Here is a 27,942-nt window from a genome sequence, read left to right on the forward strand (position 1 = left end):
GCTGCTGCTCTGTTGTCCCTGGCAGTCTACCTGACATCTTTGCTATGACCAGGAAGGTTTGAAGAGATGAATGAAGCATGAGTGCATCATTGACATTGTGCTCACACCAGGGAGGAAAGACATGTCGTGGGTCTTCGGGTAGATCCCCATGGTCTACAAAGGTGGGCACACAGGTCACTTCAGCTCTAATTGTTGTCTTTCCATTTATCTTGGAGGTAGCCCTCTCATTCAGTGTCTTGAGGACTGTACAGTATAACAATTCTTAACCATTGCCAAGTCTCAACACATGGGGCAGCTGGTTCTAAACAAATAAAAGGCAACCATATGAGAAATGGACTTACATTGTTCAGAGGAAAGAATGCCTTTTCTTCTCTTGAACAAGAGGGGGTACTGACAGATTCTTTGCTTGACTAAACTTTAGTCAGGCTCCCCTGAAGCCCATCCCTGTACTTCCTGAAGGATCCAGTTTTAGCAAGAATCCTGCATAGTCAGTTTAGCAAGAATTCCCCACCCTTAATATCTGATCAAAACTCCTCATCTCCACCTCTCCAGGTGATATCTGACCACCCTGGCCTGCCTTTTACCAGAATCCCCCCAGACTTGATGACCCCTCTTAGTACTATTTTCCTCCCATCAATATTACTCCCACCCCACCCCAGCTGTAAATCTCCACTTGTTCTGTTTATATACTAGTCTCTCTTCCCCATTGCAATTTGTTTTTGAGTAAAATCTATCATTGCCACTTTAACTTCTGTCCTTTTTAACAATGCTCTTTTTCTTCACCTGGCAGGTTGGTGAACAGGCCACTTCTAAAGCTCTGCCAGCTCTCTGCTGATTTCCTGGAGGTGAGGCCGGCAGGGCAACCTAAGGCCCACTCTAGAGAAACCAGCCCTCCGGTAAGGAAAGCTCCCATTTCCGGGGCTGGGAGGTGGTGGAGGAGAGGGAAAGTCTCCACCCTCCTGCCCCTGTCCCAGACTGTTGGGCTAGGACTGCCCTTGGTCTGCACATGCAGCCTGGGTGACCTTAGACCTAGGCCCCCCATCTCAGGCATCTGCATCCACACTGACCTGACATCAGCTACTCCTGGAATAGAATTAAATCTAGCACTTTAAACTGCACTCTGCAGGAAGTTTTGCCCACTGGTGCAATACCTTGTCAGGCCACATTGTCAAATTTCACTTGCACAAAATCGTGTCCTCTGCTTGGACACCTAATGGGTATTAGACAGGAACCAGAGGCATACCTAACCCTCACCCCAGCCCTTTGTCCCGCCTTCCAGATAAGGACACGGGCTCAGAAAAGTTAAGTAACTTGCCCACCTTCATGCCACAGGTAAGTGGCAAGGCGGAACTGCAACTGGTCCCTACTAAACCTGTGCTCTGTTGCACTTTGCACCCAGGGTATCCAGCCCTTCAGTTGTCAACTGAAGAAGGTCACTAAAGGGCCAAAGACACTCTGAGGCTTTTGAAAAGAAACCTCTGGCCAACAGATCTCTAGATGTTTGTTTATTTAATTCTCAATTTTTTTTAGCCCAAGACAGGTTAATTGGGTCCCCCGGCCCTCCTTCCTGCCCACGTTGTCTCAGTATCCCCACCCACCACCAGGTGGGAGAAGGAGGAGTCTTGATTTCTCCTTGCTCCTCTCTCTGTGGGGGGTCCCTTTGGGGTTCAAACCCGCTCCTCAAAAGCAAGAACGGGAGTGACAGGGGCCCGCTGGGGAAGATTCCCGCCTTCTGAGAAGAGTAAAAGGGCCGCCTGTCTGGCTCCCCCGCAGGCACCTGCGACCAAGAGCTTCTGGCCGAGGTACCGCCCCCGGCCCCCGCCCGGGTCCGCGCGCAAAGACAGCACTGGCCCTTTAAGAACGGCGGCGGCCGCGGCGCGCAGGGAGGAGGGCAGGGAGCGAGCGCTCCGAGCTGCGCCGAACTCGCCGGGAACGTCGGGCGCCGGCTCCCTGGCTCGCTCGCTCGCTGCGACCCGCTCCCTGCTCCTCCTCCCGGGACTTCGCGGGGACCTGGGCCCCGTCCGGCGCAGGGCGAGCAGAGTCCCCGGGCGGAAGGTGCGCGCTCTGGGCAGCACCCGGCCCCGGGCATGGACAGAGGGAGGTGGGCGCGCAGGGGGCGCCGCGGGACCGGGCGGCCGGAGCGCTGAGCCAGACAAAGGCTCAGGAGTTGCGCCTGCTCTCGGGAGCCCGGCCCCCGGCGCCGAGGCTGCGGGACCCCGCGGCGGGCGGCTCCAGCCAGCCCCCTCCCCCGCGGGCCGGCCCCGCGCGCCCGGACCTGCCCTGCCCGCTGCTCCTCGGGCGTGGGAATTTGCGAGGGAACCTAAGCGGCTCCGCGGACACCCGGACCGGGAGGTCTGCCGCGCGCCCGCCGGGCGGGGAGCCAGGGAGCGTCGCAAGTTTCCGAGCCGCGTGCGGGGACCCGGTGCCAGCGAGGGAGCGAGCCCCGCGTGCAGCTCCCCGGGCCGGCTCCGAGACCATGGGCAGCGACCGGAGCGCGCCCGGACGGCCGGGCTGGGCGGGCAGCCTCTTTGGCGGCCGGGAGGCGGCGGTGCGGCCGCGACTGCTGCCGCTGCTCCTGGTGCTTGTGAGCTCCCTGGGCCGCGGCGCCGCGGCGGAGGACACTGAAGTCAATGCCGAGGTAGGGACCCCCGCTGCCCCGGTGCGGTGGGCTGGGGGCTTGGGGATGGAGCCACGCCCGCAGCCTGGGAACTGGAGGTGGAAGGCGCGGGGACAAGCCCCCGGCTCCAGAGATGGGGGGCGGGGAAGAAAGGGGGCAGGCTAGCTGCCCCTCCCCAGCTCGCCCTCTGCGGCGCACCTCATCCCGAACCCTGGAAGGATTAGGGCTCGCGTCCACTCTACCCCTACAGCCCTGTCCTGGGCACTGATCAGCCCCAGCCCGGGTCCGGGGAGCCGCTTCTGCCGCCCCCAGCCCTTGCTCCCCTCCTTCCCTCCCTCGCGGGCAGCTGATTCCTCGAGAGCCCTGTGGGCGCGCGTCCACATTCTTTGCGAGTGGGGAGGGGGCTCATTTGGGGGAGGGGGACCACGAGCAGATGGGGCAGCGCTCCCACCTAGGTAGCCTCTGGTCTGGATGACGCTGAGCAGAGAGTGGCGGGCCGGGATGGGGGCAGCCATGGAGAGGTAGCCGAGTCAGGCTGCGGGGGAGCTTTGGAGACTTTCTTGGGCTCTTGCACAGAAGCCGCGCCACTGCCGGGTGGGGTCCAAGAGAGACCCTGTCTCCCCCAGCGCTTCCTCCCACCAGCGCCCCTACGCAAGGCCCAGGTCGGAGATCGGACTCCGCACATCTCTTCAACAGGAGCCCGCCAGACGTCCCTATGGGGCCCCCTCTCTGGATCGGTCCCGTGGGTGACCAATGGCCTCCGGGCGCAGCGCTGGGTCCAAGCTGCTCCCCCGGTTCCATGGGGTCGCCCAGCGCCGTTCTCCGGAGCAGGGACAGTGAAGGCACAAGCTCTGTTGCCCCAGCAAAAGCGGGGTGCGTTCTTTCCCGACGCCCCGCCCGGGACTAGGGAAGGGGAGGATTGGGTGGGAGTGGTAGGGAGAGACCCGCCTCTGCGCGGGCCCAGTAGGCTCGGGCCTTGGTGCCCTTGGGCCGGCCTGGAGCCTCCTCCCGCTGGGGCTGCGGGCCTGAGTGCCGTTTCTATTTGCAGCCGGCCGGTGCTCCCTCCCAGCCCCCGGCGGCTTCCCCACCTCCCCCGGCCGCCTGGGAGATTTTTCCGATGGAAGCCTGCCCTTCCCCGCCCTACTTTAATAAAAGCATGGAGGAAGGGCAGGGAATTCCTCCCAGCTCAAGTTTCACCTCCCAGCCAGTTCCCCACCTGCTCTGCCCTCCTCCCTGGCCGGGCCAGGGAAAGCTGCAGGGATCCAGGCCCTGGCAGGGGGCGGAGTGGGAGCCCATGCCCAGTCCAGCTGCCCCACAGTTACATCGGCAGGCAGGCGGCAGGGGCTTACAGGGGTCTCTTAAAGGTAGGGACTCCCATCCAGGTGGAGAGTGCTATTTGGGCCCACCTGCTGCTCTCTGGAGCAGAGTACCAAATAATTGCAAGTCACAGACCCACCCATGAGTTTATATTAAAAATGACATCTCTGCATTCTTGGACTAAACTGGAATTTGGTGCTCTGCCTTGTGAATCGGCATCCCAGATGGCCAGGCGCTGGGGCACTGGGACCTGAGGTTTGAGGGCCTTCACTCTCTTGTTTGCTTCTCCTCCTCCATCACCCACCTCCTCACCCAGCTGAGGGAGTACCTACAGCCCAGGGCCTGCACTGGTAGATAGCAGTACCCACAGACTATGGTCCTAAGCCTGTGGTGGCACTAGCTAGAGATTCTGTGACTGGCCTGCAGCCCCTTTCTTGGGGGAAAACTTGGGCTATTGCTGGAAGAGACTCTGGAAGGTGTAGGGGACCCCTGAATGTTGGAAGCTAAGGTAGATGGAGGGCTAGAAACAGGCGCGCTGTGCTAGCAATTAGAACTGGCTTTGGGGTCTGGGCCGTTCCTTGGAGCCCATTGAGTCTGGTCTGATCTGCCCAAGGAATTGAATGGCTTCAGCAGCCAGCCCATTTGCCAGGAAGTTGTGGGAGAACGGTCCCCGGGTCCATGCCGAGGACCAGCCTTAGAGACTTCCTAGCCTGGCCTGTACCCTGAGTTCAAAGTCTCCTTCCCTTGATGAAGGACTCTGGTCCTTGCCCCAGAATGTCCACAGCTCCTGACCTCAGGTCAGGTCAAGGCTGGGACCTTCTCTGAGCAGCTTGGCAACTGAGCCAATGGCATCCCCTCTCTCCCTCCCAAGACAAACCACAGGAGTTTTACCAGACTAAGGAATCCAGGAGCCAGCAGACACCTGCTGCCTGCCAAGCCCCAGCCTGGAAAGGGTCCTTGGTAGGCCACAATTGAGCTACTCTGCCCTGACCCACTCCCTACCGTGGATGTCAGCTCCCAGTCTCTAGCCATTCTGGGCTGGAGCTCTACTCCCCTGCAGAGACCCATCCTGCTTGAAAGCCCAGGATCCCCCCCAGCCACCTTTGTCCTGCTCTTTCAAATCTCTGTCCTGCTCTTTCTACAGCTCCTGACCTGCTCAAGTGCTTTAGTTTTCACTTTTCCCCCTTCCCCCTCCCACTTCTTCCCTAGGGACAACTTCAGGCCCTCAGCCCTCCCCATGGAGGTGACTCAGGCTGCCAGAGTTCACAGGTGTGGTGCCAGTGCCACTCAAACATGGACACACCCACATTCAAGACTCCTGCATATCTTCCTTGTCCCTACTTAGTGGCTGAGCAGAATGAACAAAAAGACAGGTGGGGGCAGGGGGTTAGCTTGAACTCTGATTTTGACCTTCAGATCTGATTGGGTTGCTCAGCCCCAAGCTACCTGTGCTCCAATCCCAGCTTACACCTCCCTGCTGGCCCCCGGTGCTCTCCTATTAGTACCCTTTCTTAAATGTGGAGCAGAAACATGGAGACTCCCTGGGCCCACTGTCAAGGGAAAGGGGTTAATACAATGGCCTTGTTGTTGGGAACCTGTAGAAGCTGAATCTCCATCTCCCTGCCACCTCTGCTTTCTAGTCTATTCTCCTCTTACTACTAACAAACCATTCCTTCCCTCACCTTGTTTCAAAACCCAGAGAGACCTGGGCTGATGGGCGCAGCCAGCGACCTGGGATCCACTTGGGCCAAGCCCTTCACTCCCAGCTCTTTCCAGGTCCCTCTGTTTGGGCTGCCTTAAGGCCCAATCAGGCAGTCACTTCCTTGCAGAGAACAGCCTAGCATGTGCCCCTTGTCTGAACGGTGTCTGTGCCTGACCTGCCCCTTCTGACGTGTGGCTGCAAATGCTGTCTTTGCTCCATCCCAAGGAGCCTGGAGAAGAAACAATATAAAAATATACCCAGACCTCCGCAAAGACTTCCTTTGAAATCTTAGCCCCCATTTTCTCTGGCCCATCTTTTCCGATCCCAACTCAGAATGTCAGTGCTGCCAGGCATGGAAAACCCCCTCCCTGCCAGCAATCGGTCTGCTCAGTCCTCCATGCCCCTGTTGTTGCCAGACCCAGGTGTTCCCAGCCATCATGTCCTCTGTCCATCAGGGAGTTTGACTTCTGCCTGAGGCTAGCTGTCATGGTCACTGTGGGGCATCACTGCTCAGATTAAAGTGGGTGCTATTGACGGAATGTTTGTGCCTCCTCCCCCAAATCCTTATATTGAAACCTAACTCCCAAGGTGATGGTATTAGGAGGCAGGGCCTACAGGAGGTGCTTAGGATATCAGGGTAGATTAGTGCCTTGAATGGGATTAGTGCCCTTATGAAAGCTGCCCAAGAAAGCTCCCTTGTCCCTTCCAGCACGTGAGGACACAGCAAGCAGGAAGTGGTCTGCAGCCAAGAAGAGGGCCTTCACCAGAACCCAGCCATGCTAGCACCCTGATCTTAGACTTCAAGGCCCCAGATCTGTGAAAAATAAATGTTATAAGCTGCCCAGTTTACAGTATTTTTGTTACAGCAGCCTGGGCTGTCTAAAACAGTTGTCATCTTCAATATCGTCCTATGATTCATGTGGCTCACGCAGCTGGCCACTCAGGCAGGGGCCAAGCCCCAGTGGCCAGCTCCGCTGTGGGCATGGAGGTGTGTTCTTGGGGTCAGCAGAGGCAGAGAGACTTTGGGGGCTCTCTGCTGGGATCCTTCTCCATCACACAGAGGGCCCTGGGAGGACTTTGTGCTGAATGTAAGGACCTGGGGCCCTGAAGGTGACTGAACACTTCAGGCGCACAGCACACACCTTCTAGAGTGCCTTCTAGCCAGACTCACCTCCCTGAGTTAGGGCTCACATGAGGCTGCGCCCCAGGAGGACAATTGTCCCAGAGATGCCTAGAGACCAGCAGCCATGGGAACCTGTAGAAGCTGCATCTCCATCTCCCTGCCACCTCTGCTTTCTAGTCTGTTCTCCTCTTACTACTAACAAACCACTCCTCCCCTCACCTTGTTGGGGAGGTAGCACACATTTTGCATCCCTGGGCAAGAATAGCAGAGACACACACGCTGGGCCTAGATCAGAGAGGCAAAGAGGGGTGCCTCTTAACCAGATCCCATCTCTCTCGTGGGGACAGCAGGGAATGAGTGAGAAAACCCAACTCAACCTCCAGTATCTGGACAGACAGATGTGGACCTTGGTACCAGCCATCATCTAGCTCTTGGAGTTACCCCACATCCTACTGTCATCTGATGGTCAAGCTACCAGAGCTGTGGAGCCTGGAGGCCAGGGTCTGGATCAGCTCTCCAGGGCGGGCCCTTAGCCCTGGGCATTGCCTTGTCCTTCTTCCAAGAGTGACTGCCACCCTGGAGGGGTAGGAGCCCAGCTTCATGCCCAGTACTTACAAGCATGGCACCTGGTACATAGGAAGCACTTGCAAAATGGTGGCAAAATGCAGTGACATTTGCCACTGGGGAGGTCACTGAACCTTTCTGAGCCTCAGTTTCCCTTCCTATAAAATTAGAGTAGTAAGAGCATCTACAGAATGGAGTGGTTGGGGAGATTCAGTGCATTTATGTGTAAAATGCTGAATGCCATGCACTGTGGCCCTCACCTGGGGCCCAGTGAGTATCAGATGTTATTTTTTGAGCACCTTCAACATATTTGGTTCTGTTCTGGGCATGGCCTATGGGAGTCGTATAAGCATTTTCACATTTAATCCTAGTATTAACTCTGCAAGTGTAAGGGCTGTCATTACCTCACCGTAAAGAAGAGGAAACTGAGGCTATGAGCTGAGTGAAATTACCCCAAGTTCCCCAGCCAGGGGCGGCAGAGCTGGGACGTGAACCCAGTGTGTCTGGCTTGGAGCCTGAGCTCCCAGCCCCCATGCCAGGTAAAGGCTGCAGGTGGAACCCAGGGTGCCATCCTGTGGAAGTGCTGCCAGGGAGCCCGCAGGGCTGGAGCCAGGTGCGAAGGAGGTTATGGAGGTGCAGCCAGAACTGCCTTCAGCCCAGGAAACCTGGAGCCCTCCGCAGGCCCACCCAACCACCTCTCTGCCCCAGGGCTACCCCATGTAGGAAACAACAGCTACAGGGGGGTTTCCAGAGGAGGCTCCAAGGCCTGGCCCCCTGCCAACCCTGCCCTCGCACACCCACTGGCCAAAGGACCCTGTCTGTTTTTCTCCCAGGTGAAGGATTGTAGGCATAGGCTAGGTGAAGAAGTGGCAGGATCTCAGGACATCCAGCTCCTTCCTGCTTCCCTGGCTGGACATCCCCCACTCTGCCTGCACTCCTGGCCACTCAGAGCCACTTGCAACTTTTCCATAGTGTACAGGGCATACTTGACCCCCAAAAAGCAGATGCATTCTTCTACAACAGCTTGAATATGGACTGAACTGCCTCTGAAGGTAGTAAGTGACCCACCAGAGATGGGGTGGCCTGGCTTGGTGCCCACTCTCTTCACTGACCTCTGGTGAAAGTCATGTCATCTGTGCTCTCATCTCTGTGCAGCAAGTGGGGAGCAATTATGTTGGCCCCATTTTGCAAGGAGGGCACAGGGGCTCAGAGAAGTTGTCTTAGCCATCTTCTTCCATTACTCGAAGGCCTGTTTTGTAGGCAAGCAGTCAGGACCAAGGGGAAGATGTCACTGGGAGGCAGATTTCTGCTCAGCCTGAGGAGGAGCTTTCTAACAGTCATTGCTGCCCCAAGACAGGATGGGCTCCCTTGTGGCACTGGGAACCTCATCTCAGCAGGGGTGCAGGCATCACAACAGCCACAGACCCAGCAGTGGTCCATGGAGGCTTCAGTGAGAAAGCTGGACTTGATGGCCTTGAGGTCCCTTCCAGCCTGAGACTGGATGATTCTAGGGCTTGCTTGGGGACACCTAGCTGATGAACAGGCTTCTGGCTCAAACCCCCTGGACCAGGGTGCAGGCTCTGCCCCTGCAGGGTCTGCGGCTTCTCCAGGACTCCACCTCCCCCCCTTCAGCACCTGCTCTGTGCCCGCATGGCTGGGAGTACAGAGCCCGGCAAGGCCTTGGCTTGCTCCCAAGAGCCCTCCACAGGGATTCAGGGTAGACGTGTTGAGGACCTCGCAATGCCATGAAAAGTCTGGGTCCAACCAGTGCTGGCAGCTCTGACAAGACTCCTTTTGTGCCTGCTTGGGCAACCCTGCCAGGGTCTGCTTGGCCTGCAGAGAAAACTGTGGGTGACAGAAGCAAGGGAGAGCCTGGCAGAGATTGCTCATATCGCACAGAGTCTGATAAGCCTGGGGTGGGTAGGGGGCTCCCCCAGTCAGAGCTGGGAGGAGCTGCCTGTGTGGCAGCCCAGTCCCCTGCCCCGGCTGCCTAATGCACAGTATTGATCGGGCGGCGCCTTCTCAGACACACCCTCCCTGCCTTGGCATTGTCTCCGCTGTCCTGGGGGCAGCCCTGCTGACATGGCACAGCGCCCAGACCCAGCCAGAGATGTGGGGGATGGGGAAGATTAGACACCCTCTCCCAGTGCTGTGCTGGAAACTCTTCCTGAGAGGGGCCAGAGCCCGGGGTCTGCAGCCTCAGGCCAAGAGAGCCAATGCTGCTTCACAGCGGTCTGGTCCAAAAGCACTGCTTATGGGCTTGGTTCTAGCCAGGCCAGCTGTGTGACTTGGCTGGGCTGCTCACCCTCTCTGAACCTCACCATCTATGATGGCACTGAGTGGGATGATGAGAGTAGATGGCCTGGCCCCTGGCAGACTCTCAACCCTCAGCTGCTGCTGTTTGGCCTCTCCTGGGGTCCAGGGTGCCAGGAATCCCCCTCAGACTCCCACTGGCCCCACATCTCCTTACCTGGGGACAGCCACTCACTTGAAGCATCTATACATACTTATCTTGCCCTGGTCAGGATAGGAGGGGGCCTCACAGCCCCAGAGCTCTCTCCAGAACTTTCCCTGCCTCCCACTGGACAGTGGTTTGAATAGAGGAGGTTTTTACTCTATTGCTTCCTGACCTCCCCAAGGCTCAGTTTCCCCATTCTGAGAAACAAAGCATCACCTGCTCGGCTCTCCCCACCTGTAAGACTCTAGATGACAGGGAGGAAAAGGGGGGACCTTGAGTAAGCAACAGTCTCTACAGTCACCAGTAGTAGCAGCAGGGGCTTCAACCCAGCCCCTCCCCCACTGTGAGACTGGGCAGCTGGTCACAACCTTGGGCAAGCTGGGGCTCAGGGACACTAGCAGCCCTTCCTCACTGGGAGGCAGCAGGCTCTGCCACGCACCGGTGTACTCCTGTCCCCTGCCATCTTTTCCCTCCACGTCCTACCACCTGGGCTTGTCACACTTAGCACAGCAGCAGTATGGTGAGAAACTTCCTCCTGGATGGGGGGAAAGGACATGCCCACAGCCCTGTGGCTGGGGTAGATGGATTGGCACTTGGCCTTCAGCCCCACACAACTTGGCCAGAGTCAGGCAGGCTCCATCAGCTTCTTCACCTTGTCATCCGGGGCTCAGCTACTCTGGGCCAAGATGGAGCATCTGCTTACCTCACCCCATGCCATTGATCCTCAACCTGGGCTCCTCGCCCTGGCAGTGACCTCAAGCCACTTGTCACCAGGAGGCTGAGGGTTCAAGGCTTGGCTGGTGCCAAGACAGAAGCTCTTGGCTCCCTGGGGACTCAGAGGGTGCTTGTCTGTGTGAAGCAAGGTCCACGGACCCCTGTGGGGACTTCCCGTCAGTGCCCGGGCTGCCCTGGAGGGAAGGGCCCTGCTGCCTCATCCGCTTGGCTGGGCTCTGGGGCTCTTCACTGCGGACGGGCCCAGCCTTCCTCCCCAGGGCCCCAGCCTGAGCCTCCCCTGCGTGGCCCTCCTCCTGTCACTGCAGACACCGCTAATCAGCCCCTTGGTGGCCTGTGATTGCGTTCCCGGAGATATTTTTACCTTATGCAAATAGATGATGTAGAGGTGCCCTCATCTGTCAGCAGACAGCCTCTCCCCCAAACGCCGCTGGATTCCTTCTGCTGTTAGAGCTGGCCGAGCGTCATGGCCTTGCCTTCTAGATCTCTCCAAGCTTCTTCAGGAAAACTGAGTCCAGTACGGTAGTGGGCTTCCCCAACCCTTGTATACACACAGCTTCAGGAGAGGTTTCCCATGCTCAGGATTCAGAACAGGGAGGGTGCCCAGGACATGTCTGGTGGTGCTGTGGAGGGTCAGAAGAGGAGGCCACAGGGGACTCCCGCTGCCCCCGGATGCCCTGCCTTCTCCTGAGGCTGCCTGGCACCCAGGCCCTATTGGACCTTTGTTTGTAGAGGCGAAAGGCTGCTGCTCCAGGGACAACCAGACAGGCCCCTAGCCTCTGTCATTAATAAAACATTTATTGAGCACTTGGCTCTGCCCAGCGCAGTGCTGAGAACTTGTGTGGACTCCCAGGGTCATCCTCACAGAAACCCATGACATGAGGCAGGTCTTGGTACAACCCCCCACCCACCTTACTGACAGCAGACTGAGGCCCAGGGACGCATGCAGCCACACTCAGAAGTGGCAGGGCAGGATTTGTCCGCAGAGCTGACAGTTGTTTCTCAGCTCTGTGTCTCTGCCTCATTGTCCTGTGGCTGGGTCGCTGGGCCCTGAGAGGCCTGGGAGCTGTGGCTGGGTGTCCATCTCTGGCCCTGGCAGTTTCTCCATGCTGCTCTCTTGGGTTCAGCACCCACTCCCCCCAGCAACAGCCTGGGCACTGATCTGGGCCATGTGGGCAGCCCATCCACTCCAGGGCTGACTAGGTGCCAGAGCTAGGCAGGCAGGTGGCACTGAGGGAGCAAGTACCTGAGGAGTTGGATGTGTCACTGGTGGCAGACAGATGTGTATGTGTGGCCCTGGCCAGCCGGCACATGGTTGTCAGTCCAGAACAACCACCATATCTGGCCACCATCTTGCCTTGTGGGACTTTGATATGGAGCCCTTAGCTTCCAGAGCCTCTCAGAGAGCAGGCTTTCAGGTCCCCTCACTTTGGGTACCCCCAGAGACCAGGGTGGGCCGGGAAAGGTGCAAACAACATGCTTCCATGTGGCCAAGGGCCACAGCAGTCCCTAGCCTTTATGCTCATCAGCCTCTTGCAGTGGTCACCATGCGCTCGGGCCTTGGGGTGTAAGGTAGGCAGGGTGGAATCCCCTTTCTTACCACAACTCAGCTGGGCTCACTGGGCATCCCATCCTCCAGCTGCCACTTCACCAGTTATGTCTGGGCACAGACTTACAGGCGTAAAGTCCTCACTCTCGGTGCAGTGTGCCCCCCAGGGAGACTAAGCTCCAGGAGGTCAGGACACCTAGGCCATGGTCCTCCACAGCCTCCAGCTGGCATGGTGCCTGGCCAGATTGCATGCTTAGAAACACATGGCAGAGTGGGTGGACTGGTAGATGGACAGATAGACGGGTGTATGGATAGATGGATAAGACTTGCCCAGAAAGCTCTGGAAGGAGAGAGGTGCCCCACAGTGCGCCTACTGCTTTCCCCAGGGCTATCCCTCTCAAATCTCTCTCCCTCTCAACCCCACTGTTCCCTGTTTTGCAGATGAGGAGACTCAGGTCCGGAGTGAACTCAGACCCAGTTTGTGGAAAAGTGGGGGCTGGATGTCGGGTCTCCTGTCCCACTCTCTCGGGCCTGGGTGGGCTGTTGAATCTGCCTGTTCTCCTCCCAGGGGCATAGGGTCTGTGGGAGAGCATGCCACAGTGCTGGTTTTCCCACTTGGTGAGGCCTCAGGAGGTTCTGAACCCCTGAGGGTCCCTAGTGGTCTGCTAGGAGTGGTGGGGGGTGCCCATCCTGGAGGGCCAGTGCAGTAATAAGGACAGCCTCTGTGGACTTTCCTCAGGGACACAGTTTCTATCCTGATGAGGGAAGATAAACAATAAACACCTAAGAGCTGTCAGAGAACACCCCTCAAGTGAGGTGAGGTTGCAGCAGAGATGAAGAAAATGGGGGTGTAAGCCATACAGGTCTGGGGGAGAGCACTCAGGCAGCAGAAACACATGCAAAGGCCTGAAACAAGAGCACACCCCGAGGGGTGGATAGGAGGAATGAGGTTGAGTGCCCAGGTGGGGGCAGGTAGCAAGGGCCTGGCAGCTCCTGTGAAAACTGGCTTTTCCTCTATGATGGGAGGTCTTTGGTGAGTTATAGGCAGAGGACTGAGCAGACATGACTTGTAAACACTTTTGCTCTGGCTCTTGTATGAGAACAGACCAAGAGAGGACAGAGGCTCACAGTCCCTCTGGCACCTCCAGTGGGGTGACGGTGGTGGAGGCGGTGAGCAGTGGTTGGATGCAGCCTGTGTGTGCTTAGAGGTAGTTGTGTGCCAGGCTCTGCTGACCGGGTTGTGGCCTCTCCTTTGCAGAACTGGCTGCGGCTCTACGGCTACCTGCCCCAGCCCAGCCGCCACATGTCTACCATGCGCTCTGCCCAGATCCTGGCCTCAGCCCTCGCCGAGATGCAGCGCTTCTATGGGATTCCCATTACGGGTGTGCTTGATGAAGAGACCAAGGCGTGAGTCCCCTGACTGGGCCCTTGCCAGACCCCACTTCCCAGGCACCTCCCTCCGATGGCCTGTGCTGATGAGGGCTTGGCACGGAGAGTGTCCATAAAAGTGTGGCCTAGATAAGAGACAACATCTGTTTTGATCCTCCATGCTTGTTCGGATTGGTTGGAAGTGGTTGCTGTTGAGAAAGTTCCTGAGGAAGAATCCTACTTAGCAGGGAGCATAGGCGATTAGTGATGTCTGACGCAGGCATGGGAATGGTGAAAAGCAGCACACATTCCTGGATGGCATATCCTAGCTCAGCCTTGCTCTGAATCTGAAAGAGGTGATGGGACCCAAAGTCACATCCTTGAACATGCCCAGAGTATAACATATCAAGGACAAGAGGCCTCAGATGTAATTCTCCCATTCCTGGGCAATACTGGCTTTGTGGGGCTACTGCTGGGCACCCAGTCTTCCAGTACAAGGTCATTGCACCAGTTTTTCTGATGAGGAAATTGAAGCTTGGAAAGTCTCCCACCCACCCCACCCATATAAGACGCAGCTGGAGGCCAGAGGCAGGAGGGTGGAAGCAGGTGGGCTGCCTGGAAGAGGCAGAGCCAGAGCAGGCAAGTGTGCAGAGAAGAAGCTCTGTGCTCAGCCTTCTGTGCCATGATCCAGGTGGATGAAGCGGCCCCGCTGTGGGGTGCCGGACCAGTTCGGGGTTCATGTGAAAGCCAATCTGCGGCGGCGGCGGAAGCGCTACGCTCTCACTGGGAGGAAGTGGAACAACCACCACCTGACCTTCAGGTAGGCTACCTGCTGCCCAGGACAGCATCCCCCCAGGGCATCTCCCAGAGGCTGCTCACTCCTCTCTCACCGGGGCTGAGGCCTCAGATTTCCCAGTGGCCTTGTCTGGAAGGCTTCCTTTCCCAGCAGCCTACCCCAGGGTGCCCAGCACAGACAGTCCCACCATGCTCCCACGCTGACGGAACTGGCCAGTCACACACCCTAGGCAATCTTCCTCCAGAGAAGGTCAGGACCCTTAGAGCTGCTTCCGCTCTGTCCTTTACTCCCCACCCCCCACCAGCCAGCAGCCCAAGGCTGGCCTCACCGCCATGATGGGCTCCTGTACCAGTATAAACTTGGGGCCTTTATAGTGCAGGGCACAGAGCTGCAGGCTTCTGAGGGGTAGGCGAGGGCTGGGGTGCTGGAAACAAGGCGTCTGTCAGGTGGGCAGGTAGCAACTCAGCTGCAAAACCCTGGTCCAGCCGTTTTGCTTTCTGTGAGTCCTTCAGCAAGAATCCTGCCCACAAGCCTCCAGCCACGTGGCGGTCCCCGGGGATCCTCCTCCTGTTCCAGTCCAGCCCCAGCCCCACCTGCGCTCCATCCCCCGAAGATGAGTGGCTTCCAGGGCCACTTAGACTGCAGGCCCCCAGGGTGAATTCGTGGTCCACTCAGCATTAATGGAGATCTGCCCAGCACACAAGCTTAATCTGGTTTCTGTGGGTAATAACAGGCCTCATCATGCTTTTCTGATGTGCAGGCTCAGCGGCACATGTTTTGTGTGAGTTAATTCATTTAATTCTCACAGGGACCCCCTGATGAAAGTACTACTCTCTCTTGCTCGTTTTACAGATGAAGAAACTAAAATTCAGACAGACAAGTCAACTGCCCAAGGTTATATAGATAATGTTAGAGCCTGGCCTTGAACTCTTGTCAGCCTGACCCTGGAACTTGGTCTATGTTCCTTAAACTCAGCCATTTGCACCCCACTTTCTAGATCTTTCTGTTGGCTTTCTAGCACTGATATTTTTATTTACTTAATGTTTTTCTTACGTAAAATAAGCTAATTTGGTGCAATGCAACCTTATTTAGTGATATCTTAATGAACTTCTGGGTTTGGTACACTAAGTTCTCTTTTTTAAATTCACATCGAAGTAGACTGACAGCTGATAATGATGGGCATTGTCTGTGAATGAGCTCAGATCTTATGCATGCTCCTTGAGCCTGTGTCCCACCCCCAGCCCGGTGGCCAGCAGCCCCAGGCCCTGGGCTCACACATACCCCGCCCCCGCCTGCAGCATCCAGAACTATACAGAGAAGCTGGGCTGGTACCACTCGCTGGAGGCGGTGCGCAGGGCCTTCCGCGTGTGGGAGCAGGCCACGCCCCTGCTCTTCCAGGAGGTGCCCTACGAGGACATCCGGCTGCGGAGGCAGAAGGAGGCTGACATCATGGTACTCTTTGCCTCTGGCTTCCATGGCGACAGCTCACCATTCGATGGCACAGGTGGCTTTCTGGCCCATGCCTATTTCCCTGGCCCTGGTCTGGGCGGGGATACCCATTTTGATGCAGACGAGCCCTGGACCTTCTCCAGCACTGACCTGCATGGTGAGAACAGCTGGCCCGGGCAGGGGGAGGGGAGGCAGAACTGAGCTGGGCGTGGTCCTCAGAGCCATTTGGGCAGCTGCAGGGTTATGAGGGGAGAGCTTCCACTATACAGTTCTCCAGAGCACTGACACTTGATCTCAGCCTGCAGTCCTACGATCTCCAAGGAGCAGTAGGGATGGGAAGGGATCGTTGTACCCATTTCTTGGAGGGGGAGGTTGGAGGCCCAGCAGTCAGAGCAGCTCAGCCTCTTCTAAGAGTGAAGCAAGGGCAAGCTCTCTTGCTCACAGGGTCTGGGGTGGCCAGCTTTCGGGCCTGACCAGAGCTGACTGTACTGTCTGCCCCCACCACAGGGAACAGCCTCTTCCTGGTAGCAGTGCACGAGCTGGGCCATGCACTGGGGCTGGAGCACTCGAGCAACCCCAGCGCCATCATGGCCCCATTCTACCAGTGGATGGACACCGACAACTTCCAGCTGCCCGAGGATGACCTCCGGGGCATCCAGCAGCTCTATGGTGAGCAGGCAGGGTGGACAGCGGTGGGCTCTGCATTATGGGCAGCACATGGGCGCAGCCTGTGGACTCTGCGCGCCTGCTCTCGGCTCCCAGCCCTAGGAGTTGGTACTACAGCTAACCCTATTTTGTAGATGAGGAAACAGAGACCCAAAGATGATTAGTGACTTGTCCACATTCAATGAGTAAATGATGGTGCTAGAAATTAAACCCAGGCCTGGCCCTCCCTGAAGCTGGGACCCTCATGTGAACACAGGTGGCCAGAGCCTCTCACTGGCCCACCTTTCCTCCTTAGCCTCAGTGATATTCTCTTGAGGAAGCCCTGGGTGTACCAGGCCCCATCCTCGCACTATCAGTCCCAGCGCAAGTCTGTCCAGGCTCTCTGCTGATTCTTGTTGGTTTATCACTTCCCAGTGGCTTGGAGGCAGGTAGCACTCCTCACCCTGCCCCCCAGCCAGCCCAGGCCTCACCTGAGAAAGCTTCCAGTGGTGAGACCTGAGGACTAGTTCAGTGGGTCAGGCCTGAGCTCAGTGCCCACACTGATGCTCTCATCAGGGCTGGTGACACCTGCCTTGCTGGGCACATGACAGATGCTCCCTCACTGTGTTCCAGTGAACTAGGAATGATATAGGCACTCGGCAGAGTTCAGAGCCATGTTCTTCTGCAGGTGTCCACTGCTTCCTGATGGCTCCACTAAAGCAGGCACCCTGAAGGGAATGTGCCCAAGGGGAAGTGGAGGCAAGGGTAGCCTCAGGGCCACAGTGACCCACACCCAGTGTGGGGAGGCCAAGGAAGATGGAGGTCCTCCTGAGGGTGATGGCAGGTGTGGGGGAGGGGTCTGCTATGGACAGACTAGACCTTATTATACCTGGGCAGGCCTGCTGCTGGGCACATGTCTCCTGGCAGGGGGCCCTGGGGTCCCAGGATTCTGAGGAGGAGAACCTGGTATCCTGGCTGGGCTCTGGGGCTACCCATTCACTTCCTACTCCCCACTGCTCTACAGGCACCCCAGATGGTCAGCCACAGCCCACCCGGCCCCTCCCCACCGTGACTCCCCGGCGGCCAGGCCGACCAGACCATCGGCCCCCCAGACCTCCCCAGCCACCACCCCCAGGTGGGAAGCCAGAGCGGCCCCCGAAGCCAGGCCCCCCAGCCCAGCCCCGAGCCACGGAGCGGCCTGACCAATATGGCCCCAACATCTGCGACGGGGACTTTGACACAGTGGCCATGCTACGTGGAGAGATGTTCGTGTTCAAGGTCTGGCCCCTGCCCATGCCAACCCCCAGCCCCGTGGCCCAAGCTCCGAGCAGGAGAGCAACCCCAGCCTTGCCCCACCTGGCTGCTCAGGCACTCCCATCCCTCCCTCACTTTGCAGCCCCTGGGAGCCATCAGACCCTAGACCAAGAATAAAGCAGCCCAAGGGACAAGGGACTTGCCCAGGGTTGCACAGTAAGCCCAGGGTTCCCACCTTGCCCAGAGCTCTCTCCCTGGTGATACCCTGGCTTTCTAAGCCACCCCTCAGGGTCTCCATGGCCTCTCCCAGAACCACCCTGACCCAGGAAGGGCTAGCCTGAGGAGGGACACTCACACGCATGTCCTGCCTGCTGACACCCACGCCCTCCCCAGGGCCGCTGGTTCTGGCGGGTCCGGCACAACCGCGTCCTGGATAACTATCCCATGCCCATTGGGCACTTCTGGCGTGGTCTGCCCGGTGACATCAGTGCTGCCTATGAGCGCCAAGACGGGCGCTTCGTCTTTTTCAAAGGTGAGCTGGGGTAGGTGGGAGGGGCAGGGCAGCCTTCCTGACCTGACCTCTGACCTGGTCCCTGACCCAGAGGGCCTGAGGGAGGAGGGGAGCAAAAGACTATGATGCAGTCTCATCCTGCTGCCTGCTCTGGCCTTATCCTGGGGGGAATGCGTCTTCCTGGCAGCAGGGCAGGGCTGTGGGGTCTGCATCATTTCCCTTCCTCCTCCTTCCTGTTCCTCCTTCAGCCCCTCCTCATGTGAACTGGTCCCCTGAGTCCACTCTGGGGCGAGGTTTCTGTGGTCTGTCTGCAGGGTCAGTGGAGCTCCCTACCACCAGCCCTCCCTCTGAGGCCAGGCTCCCTGGGGGAGCCTCGAGGGCAGCACCACCAGCTGGACTGGGTGTGGCCCAGCCCCACTGGTCTGAGCTTCACACTAAAAGTGCAGAGCCTGGGCAGTGCACTGGGGTGCCACAGGAGCACAGTGCCTGGACCCAGAGGTCAGGCAGGGCCCCCCGTCTTTTCTCTCTCTGTAAAAAAACTGTACAGTGGGTGGATGGGTGTTCACGTGGATGGTCACATGGGAACGTAGGCCCGTGTATAGTGAGTGGGTGACTTGTGTGTGTAAATGAACATATCACAGGTATCCATCAGTGCCTAGTGTGTGTGACACACAGGTAAGTTGTATTATGTGTTTTCTTGGGTGTGTGGGGTCAGTGCCTGTCCTGTGCATAGGGTGTGAGCATGACTGTGTGTGTGTATGTGTGTGTGTGTGTGGTGAGGGTGGCAGTGGATGTGAATGGATTTGTGGGCCCAGAATAGCATTCCTCCCACCTCCTCCCTGCACACTTCCATTAATGCCTCTGGGCCTATCCTCACTTGCCTCCTCCTCCTTGGGCAGGTGACCACTACTTTCTCTTCCGGGAAGCAAACCTGGAGCCTGGCTACCCACAGCCGCTGACCAACTACGGCCTGGGCATCCCCTATGACCACATCGACACAGCCATCTGGTGGGAGCCCACAGGTCACACTTTCTTCTTCCAAGAGGACAGGTGAGTGTCCCCTCCCCTTAAAGGGAGAAGGCCCCAACTGAGACCCTCTATGTCCAGGCCCACCCAGGGAGAACCCACTGTCTGGAAGAATGGGCTGCAGGTTCAAGCAGGCCCACAGCCTGGTTCTCTTGATCACAGGTACTGGCGCTTCAATGAGGACACACAGCGTGGAGACCCCGGCTACCCCAAGCCCATCAGTGTCTGGCAGGGAATCCCCGCCTCCCCCAGAGGGGCCTTCCTGAGCCACGATGCAGGTACCAGGGCCAGTCATCTCCAATCTGCCCACCACTCACCACCCCCCCTCCTTCAGCAGGGGACAGGCTTGCTGAGTCTCCCAGCATGTGCACTGTATGTCTGGGGCCATATCTGTGTCAGGCCCTTGGCTGGAACTTCCAGAGCCTAACTCTCCGGAGCATCTCTCTATTATCACCACTGTTCCTTTTTACAGATGAGCAAAGTAAACCAGGGAGCTTGAGTACCCAGTGTGGGAGGAAGCCTGATCTCCATCATTATAACGGCACGAGGGGGAGCTGTGGTTTTTACTGCAGCAGCAGGGCCTCTGGGGGTTTAAGGAAAACCATTAGCCCTGGTCCTCTGGTTCTAGGTTCTCAGGCTCAGGGGAGTGCCTGCTGGCTTTGCCAGTACTCAGGCGGGTCACAGGGCTTCTGTGTGTGATGGTGTCACTCTGCTTCTGCTCTGATCCCTGTGCTGAGCTGAGTATAGACTCATCCCGTGGTTCAAACCTGGCCTTCCTGGGCCTGATGGGATGTGGGCAAAGTGCCCAAGGCCACAGAGCTGGTCCAAGGCAGTGTTGGGCTCTGCTCCAGGTCCTCTGCAGGCTGGCTGTGTGGCCTTGAGCAAGACACTGGTCTTTCTGGTGTGGAAAGCCAGTTCTGGGATAGGGTAGCAGGGTCGCCTGACTGCAGCCCCGACCCAGCAAGCTATAGGACCCGTTTTCCCCATTCAGGATCAGCCCAGCCAGAAAGCACAGGATTCTAGCCATGCCCTGACACAATCCCCACCCCTCTCTGAGCCTGGCCTGGCTCCTGTAAAGGGAAGGGGCAGATCTGAAAATGCTCAGAAAAGCAAGTAAGGAGGCTGTGTGAAAGCCCAGCCCCTTCTTCAAAGTCTGCGGCCCACGGGTGGGTCACAGCCTGACACCACTGCTTCCTGCTTGCCCCTGCAGCCTACACCTACTTTTACAAGGGCACCAAGTACTGGAAGTTTGACAACGAGCGCCTGCGAATGGAACCCGGCTACCCCAAGTCCATCCTGCGGGACTTCATGGGCTGCCAGGAGCACATGGAGCCGGGACCCCGATGGCCCGACGTGGCCCGTCCGCCCTTCAACCCTGACGCGGGTGCAGAGCCTGGGGCAGGCAGCGACAGCCAGGAGGGCGAGGAGGGCCGTGAAGTCGGCCCGGGTGGTGGAGAGGGGGACTTTGGGGCCGGCACAGACGAGGGCAGCCGCGTGGTGGTGCAGGTGGAGGAGGTCGCGAGGACGGTGAATGTGGTAGTGGCACTGGTGCCCCCACTTCTGCTGCTGCTTGGCATCCTGGGCCTCGCCTACGCCCTGGTGCACATGCAACGCAAGGGCGCACCCCGCATGCTCCTCTACTGCAAACGCTCTCTGCAGGAGTGGGTCTGACCCTGCACAGCCCTTCCTGCTCCCCACGGTGCTACGGGCAGGGTGGCAGCGCCTGTGATTCTGAGATGCCTCCTGGGGCACCCAGCAAGAGCCTTCCTCCGCTCCCTAAACCCTGGGCGGGGCACCTCCAGGCCCTCTGGCATCCCCGCCAGCCCTTTCCCCGTTGTTTATTTATGCCCAGGTATCTTTTTTTGCACACTAATTGAGCATTCTTTCTACTTTCCTGACCAGAGGTGGTTCCTCAGGGCAGGGGTTAGAGCTTTCTAAAGGCAGTTCTGCTCCAGACAGGGAATTGGGCCCCACCCACCTCTGGCTTGGCCACGGCTGGAGGAGCAGAGGGTCAGAAGGCCCCGGGGAAGAGTTCCTGAAGGGCTGCTGAGGCTCATGCCCTGGGCCCCCTCAGCCTGAGCTCTGGCCAGGACCTCAGGCTCCTTCAGCCTTGGAGGCTGGTGGGGCCTGACTGGCTTCCACCCACCCGATCTCCCCCTGCCTTAGGAAGAGCTTTTGCCCAGGAGCACCCCCCAGGCTGGAGGGGACATATCGAAGCAGGGGGGCGCTCAGGGCCGTGAGTCTGTGTTGAGTTTTGTTCCTTCCCGGCCCACCTCTGACAGTCCCAGCAACCTGGGCCCTGCGTTCCTGGTCAGCCAAGGGGTCCTCAGCCCCCATTTACCGTGTACCCCTTGAGCCCACACCTCCTTCCCTCTGTGGAGAAGGAGCCCTGTGCCTGCCTTAGCAAGGACCAAAGGGGGTCTGCCAAGGTCCCTCCCCCGGAGAGCCTCGCCCCTCAGGCTGGGCTGCTCGCCCCTGTCCACTTTCTCCTCTCTGAGCAGTGACCCACCTGGGCCCCTTCCCTCGGCTTCCTCCAGCCTCTCTCACCCACACCGCTGTCCCCAGGAGCCTCAGCACTGCTCCAGCCTCAGGGTGCAGCCGCCACTGTCCCAGCTGTCCCAGGGAGAGAGGAGGCTGATGGGTGCCTAGGCTGGGGTAGTGGATATCCACAGACATGTGCCTGGGGGTTCCTCCCCTCCAGCTCCCTGTCCCCCAGGGCACTGGGAGGAGGGACACGTGGGGAAAAGCCAGCAGATTGTCCCTCCCACCCCACAGACACAGTGGGATCCCATTGTGGCCTGGAGACTCCCCTCCTCCAGAGCTTAGCCCTGAGGACAGAGATACTTCCTCTTTTTCCTTCCCAAAGTAAGCAGAAGGAGAGGCTGCTGTGGGAAATGGTACTGTACAGCCGGCTCTGTCCCCTCTGCCTCTGCGCAGGCCTGAGCAAGGGTCCACCACCCAGAATCCCCAGGGCCCCTGGAGGGAGGGGATTCTCATGGGTCTGGCCCTGAACACAGGTCTAGCAGCTTCCAACCCCCTCCATCCTCAGAGCCAGCCAAGGTGGGTGGGGAGTCAGTGTCTACCCCCATATGTTTCTTTCTGTAAATAACTGCACTGATTAAATCATATGGCCGGCAAGTGTGACCTTTGTAAAGGGCCTGGGGCCAGAGCTTTCAGCTAGCGGTGCTGGAGATGACAAGGTGGAGTCCAGGCTGGGATTAAGGGACTCACCCCGCAACGCCAAAGAGACCTCATTCCTAGTTCTGTGGGGCTCCTTCCCATTGGCCGTGGAAGAGGTAGAGCTCAGGGGAAGAGTTGAGAAGTAGCTGCCCTCAGAAGATTGGAGAAGGGTGAGGTAGAGGACTAGGGGTGGCCCTGCTGGGGAGGGGCAGAAGAATGGGGAATTTATTTGCCATTCTTTCATGGTGAGAAAGGGCAACGCAGCTTCCCACACTCCCTGGTGTCTAAAAGGAGTGAGAAAACCAGGCCAGGCCACTCAGCCCTCCCACCTGTCCAGACTGAGTTCTGGGCAGCCCGAAGCCCAGCTTGGACAGGATGAAAAGATGAAAAACCATGCCACTTTGGGTCCCAAAACTTCCCCTCCCCACATGGTCTGCTCAGAGGGTGTGGGGGGCACCCACGATCTCCCCTTTCATCTTTGAAGAAGCAGAGCATCTCACCCTGGGCAGGGTGCATGTGATGCCCAGGAGAGCAGCGGACTGGGATGGGACAGAGAAGGAGACATTGCGCATGGGCCTGGGTATGGCAGAAGAGCCTTGGACCCCAGAGAGTCTGTCCTCTGGGCCACGCCTATTGGGTACTGGCCTGCACCCCCAGGAATGCAATGATTGGCCATAGTCCCAGCCCAACCATGGAGCAGGCAGGGTCTCTGCAATTGCTTGGGCAGGGTCCCTCACCCTGTTCCAGGCCCCACCCTCCCCTGCAGCTGCATACCCCAGCCCCAGCCCCCCTCGATCCCACCCTTTCCTCTCTTTGTGTTGAAAGCTGGCTGAGAAGAGTAGGAAATGTTGGCCTTCGGAAGCCCCAAAGGCCTCTTAGGCGCAGCTAGGAAACGGCCTGTGAGCTCTCTCCACCACAGGGACCTAGGCGGGTCACATGAGGGTCCTGGCAGACACCATCTTGTCAGCTTCCCTGTGGCAGGAGCCACGGGCCCCCACCCAGGGCTGCCTTCTGCCTATAGCTTTAGGGTCACCCAGAAGCCCAGAGGTCACCTGGCTAGTGGATGGCAGTGTGGAACTGCATGGAGGAGAATGGAGAGATGAAAGGCCCCTCACTGAGCTCTTCCTCAGAGCCCAGCCAGAGGGAAGACTTGGCAGGGACCTTAGCTCCCCAGAAAACTGCTCAGGAGATTGCCAAGCTCTCTGGTAAAATTTCAGAGAAGTCCAGTGGCTGAAGGAACAGGTCAGCTCAAGAGCCTCGTTATTCTTACCTCTGGGGCCCAGATATGTGAAGTTCTCTGAGGGCTGGTGGGGCACCGCAGCCCTGCCTCCCCCACCCGCAGAGAGCCCTGCAGCCCAGCTGGACACCTGCCTCCCCAGGATCAAATGGGAGCCTGCACCTTTGAATTAGTGTTTGGCTGAATGTGGCTGTAACCTAAACTCAGCTTGGGCCCCGACACCTCCCACTCCTTTAGCACCTTTCGTTCCTTTATATTTTGCTAATTCCCAAGTAAAACACTTGGAAAAGTAAAGAAAAAGAAGAAAAATATGTCACCTTAATTCCCCCAGCTAGGGTTCATACAGCTCGGCGTGTTTTCTTCCAGCCTGTTTTCCTCTGTGTTTGCACACGTTGGAGTTTTAGAGTCTAAAACATCCTAGGCTTCAGCCCTGATGCTTAGACCCCAATGGAGGGGATGACCTAATGTTCCTCGCAGGCTGCTGGGAGGGTAGAGGGCCTGGGGGGTTGTAAAATGCTGGCCACATTGCCTAGTCAACTTGCATGCTGCCCCCACTTACGTTTTGTTTATGAGAAAAGCTGGGCTCAAAGAGGCAGAGTGACTTGGCCAAGGTCACACAGCTAGGGAATGGCCATGCCAGGATTATTGAGTTGCACAGCACAGCACAGCCCCATCCCACCCTGGTGCTGCTGGAGAATTGAGACAGGATGAGGAGGCTCCTGCCCACCCTGGCCTTCCCTCCCCACACATTCTAGGCATCGAAGACCCCAGGGCCACCAACAGAGCCCCCTTTCAGTCTGGGGCAGGGACCAGGCTAGCCACTTCCTCTGCCTCTGACTTGGCAGAAAAGCCTTTTTGTTGTGCTCACACAGAGGCCATTCTCTTTCAGCTCACGGGAAGGAACGGCCGGCTTCCTGCCCATCCACAGCCACCCGGACTGCAGTGGGCTCCTCCATGAAGGTCCGAGATGAGCGGGTCTTCCTGCTCCTCCACAGCCTCCCGTCGTGTCTCTGGGTCCCGGGGCTGCCAGGCTTTCCCCTCAAACAGGTGAAACTACACGAGGGAGTAGGAGTCAGTCACCCCTTGGCCATCCTGACAAATCCTGGGGATTCCAGGCCTCAAGGCACTTTCAGGGCACATTAGTACCACCCTAAGCCCACTGCTTGTGGCCTTGTGACCCACAGAGCACTGGCAGAGGCCCCCTCCCAGACTGCTTCCTCTATCCCAAATGTCCCCTGCACTTGCCTGTATTAGTCCCTCCTGCTGGAAAAACCTTTCCCTGCACATTTCATCTTGTCCAAATTGCACACATCCTTCAAGGCTCAGATCAAATCTTTTCCAGATTCCCACCCTCCCTTCTCAAGGTGACTGGATTTCCATCCACCTCTGCCTCCCCCAGCATGGTGTGTCCTGACCATTCCTTGCCTCTGAGCCCAGACTGTCCATGTTTACAGGCACCCAGATGCTCTACCTCCTTACAGGCAGGCACCCATCACGCAAATGCTGTGTGTCCTTAGGCAAATCACTTGACCTCTCTGAGCCCAGATTCCCCACCTATAGAATGGGGCTAATAGCCATGCTTATTTCATACAGTTGTGAGGCTTAAGCTGATCCTTGTTAACACTTAGAACAGTGCCTGGCACATGGCAAGCACTCAATAGTTTGTTACTAATGTCTCTATTTTAGGGACAGCTACCTGGTGGGCACTAAGGAAGCTTCCCTCCTTGCTTTCGTCTCCTAGAGTGTTTGTGGGATGGGGTCAAAGGTCAACAAGCCTAGGGACAGGTGCCAGGAGGAGGGACATTCCTCTCCCACCAGCTCCCCTCCCAGCTGCCAAGGCCTCACTCTGCTGGCCTGCGAGGCAGGGCTGCTCTGGCTCAGCCACTCCTCAGCCCCAACACCAGCCCTTCTTCCCTGGCACCCCAGCTCAGGTTTCCTCCCCAAGTGCCCCTGACACCTCCCACCGCTGCATTTTTCATCCACCTCACTCTTTGCCAGAAATAGCCTCTAAACTCCATTCACTGACAATTATGCTAGCAGGGCCGTCCTGGAAAAACGGTATCACTCCACTGCCAGCGTGGATCACAGCAATACACTGGATTCCACGAAGAAACCATTCCAAGTCAGTGGAAAGGGGGGGGCAGCTGTACCCCAACAATTTCATCCTAAAAGTGCTCAGCACCATCCTAAAACCTGTCAGCTTCAGTCAGAACAAGCTTCCTTGCCAGATGGGGATACTGAGGTCTGGATCAGGGGCTGACTTGGCCAGTCACTTGCTGACTCTGAACTGTGTCTTCCGATCCCCAGGCAGGACTCTCCTCCTCCCTCCCACCCTCTCTCACTCCCTGCCCCACTACCTCCCCACCCCCACGTGGGGCCTCCCTGTCTGCTCTCCGGAAGAGCTGAGGGCAGGGTGTTGTGATTAATCCAGCTTTCCTGATAAAGAGTATGTCTGTGCTTCGTGGAGCACAGCCTCAGCACAGCTGGTGGAGAGGAGCTCTGCTCTCTGCAAATAGCCCCCCATTGTCCTGGGAGAACAACCCCTGCCTCCCTCTCAGTCCATGCAGTCTAGTCAAGCTGACCCCATTCCCTTGGTGGCCAGATGATCTCATGACCCAGGATCAGCCAATCAACACCCCAGCACTTGGTTCAGGGTGGGCAGGAAACCCACTCACCAATCAGGGCCTCCCTGTGACTTTTTCTGGAGCCCCTGGGAAAGAAACCTGCTTCTGCTGGGATTGATGAGCTACTGAAGCATGAACCTGGAGCTGCTATGGGTCATCTTGCCATCACACATAGAAAGCCTGCCTCAGAGCAGAGCTAGCAGAGAGGAAAATACAGCCTTGAAGATTCTGGAAGGCACCCTTTGAGCACCTGGATCCAGCCATGCCTGAAGCTCTCAGGCCCTAGACTTTCAGCTACATGTACCAATAAAGTCCCTTTATTTCTTAAGCCAGTTGTGAGCTGTTACTGGGTGTCATTTTGTTTTTTTAAATTTTTGTCCTGATGTCCAGGGCACCCTGAGTTCCAAACTTGTGCTTAGCTTAAGGCAACTTCCTACCGATCTAGGACTCTTCTCAAGATAGCACCAAATCCCAGGACCACAACCCTTGAATGTTTACTGAGAACCAGGGCTCACTCTGGGGCTCCTCATGGGACTCCCAGTCTCAGTAAAGCTGCCAGAGACAACAGAGGACACCTGAGTCTGCAAAAGAGACCCTGGGAATCCAATAGCCAGAGGGTGGAAGGAAAGGGAAGTGTGGGGTAGTGGGGGAGAGGTGGTGCTTGGGTAGCTGTCACATGGGCTTTTTCAGATTGCAAAAGGTAACACATGGGCACATAGCCAGCCAGCAGGGATGATGAAAACCACATTAAAGCCAAAAATGACCATGAAAAATGCCAGCAACTTTTACTACCCCACCAAAGAACTTTAGCGTTTTAATGTAAATCCTACAGGATTTCCCTTATGAGTATATGTTAATGTATTTTATTTTCTAAAAGTGAGTTCATGCAAGAATTTTTGTTGCACCTGACTTTTTCATGTAACACAGCAAACTTTGAATGAGAAATGTGAGACATAGGAGATTTTCACTTTATTTGGAGATAAAATGAGAGTTCCTGTGGCCAGGATTCTCACTTGGCTCTGGTTGACTAGCTCACTGCACACCTGTGGGCAACACATTGCTGTTGACTCTATATGAAGAGCTTCGCCCAGCACTCTGGGCACAACACGGTGGCAGGGCTGCGAGGCTGCAGGAAAGCAGAGCAGAGGCCGGAGTGGTGGGAGTGCTGAGGACAGAAGCCCAGAGGACCGCTGTGCACTCAGAGGGGCCCAGAGGCTGAGATGGGCTTGCTGCATACAGACTCGCTCTGAATGAACAGGATTCTAGTGACTGACCTGCCACCTGGAAATAAAGTTGGGTATAACCCTTTCACCCCAAGAACGTTTTGCTGTCAATTTCTTTGGTCACATTGAATCCATAGCTAACTTGCCCAGGGCTGAAACCCATTGGCAAGACATTTGGTTGCTTGAGTTTTTATAAACATGTGTCATATGCCCATAATAATGAAATCAGTGAGCAAACAGTCTATCTTTAAACCCCCTTTTTGTGTCCACAGATTGTTTTCTACAACATCCTTTTGGGGGAAGAATTCTATGGATGCTCCAGAGGAGTTTCTTCAACCCATGGCAGGACAATCACAGACAATATTTTGGAAACATCCATAATTACTGCAAATAGTTCTCAAGGGCTCATTCTGCACCGGACTCTATGGCTGGTTTATTGCAGTTAACTCTGGTAAGAACCCCATGGGTAATTCTGTTTGCACTTCACATTAGAGGAGCCCAAGGCTCAGAGAGGTGAAGGAAGTTGCTCAAGGTCATGCAGCTAATCAGTAGTAGAGTCTGAACTCA

At 57.2% G+C, this 27,942-nt stretch overlaps 1 protein-coding gene across 3 annotated transcripts; it reads left to right on the forward strand.

The window, feature by feature from the left end:
* The first annotated feature begins 1,843 nt into the window (after positions 1-1,843).
* Positions 1,844-27,836, forward strand: MMP15 (matrix metallopeptidase 15). 3 transcript variants are annotated; one of them, XM_073225280.1, is made up of 12 exons: positions 1,844-2,638; positions 13,321-13,469; positions 14,122-14,250; positions 15,525-15,832; positions 16,183-16,344; positions 17,345-17,598; positions 17,968-18,106; positions 18,985-19,135; positions 19,274-19,389; positions 20,322-20,495; positions 24,418-24,575; positions 27,648-27,836. In XM_073225280.1, exons 1-12 carry the CDS (start codon positions 2,477-2,479, stop codon positions 27,819-27,821), a joined length of 2,076 nt encoding a protein of 691 aa, XP_073081381.1. In that variant the 5' UTR covers positions 1,844-2,476; the 3' UTR covers positions 27,822-27,836. The 3 variants fall into 3 exon arrangements, with proteins under 3 accessions (XP_073081381.1, XP_036881164.2, XP_036881163.2); XM_037025269.2 differs by lacking the exon at positions 27,648-27,836 and having other exon boundaries at positions 1,881-2,638; positions 24,418-26,480; XM_037025268.2 differs by lacking the exons at positions 24,418-24,575; positions 27,648-27,836 and having other exon boundaries at positions 1,883-2,638; positions 20,322-22,249.
* The last annotated feature ends 106 nt before the right edge of the window (positions 27,837-27,942 follow it).

The sequence above is a fragment of the Manis javanica genome, chromosome 17 (genome assembly GCF_040802235.1).
Source record: "Manis javanica isolate MJ-LG chromosome 17, MJ_LKY, whole genome shotgun sequence".
Taxonomy (NCBI): domain Eukaryota; kingdom Metazoa; phylum Chordata; class Mammalia; order Pholidota; family Manidae; genus Manis; species Manis javanica.

What these genes read in the sequence shown, in the direction of transcription:
- MMP15 (XM_073225280.1), top strand. Translation starts at nt 2,477, where the DNA reads ATGGGCAGCGACCGGAGCGCGCCCGGACGGCCGGGCTGGGCGGGCAGC. An exon ending in ACACTGAAGTCAATGCCGAG is followed by an intron (nt 2,639 to 13,320) that starts GTAGGGACCCCC and finishes TCTCCTTTGCAG; the next exon opens with AACTGGCTGCGGCTCTACGG. An exon ending in CTTCCTGAGCCACGATGCAG is followed by an intron (nt 19,390 to 20,321) that starts GTACCAGGGCCA and finishes TTGCCCCTGCAG; the next exon opens with CCTACACCTACTTTTACAAG.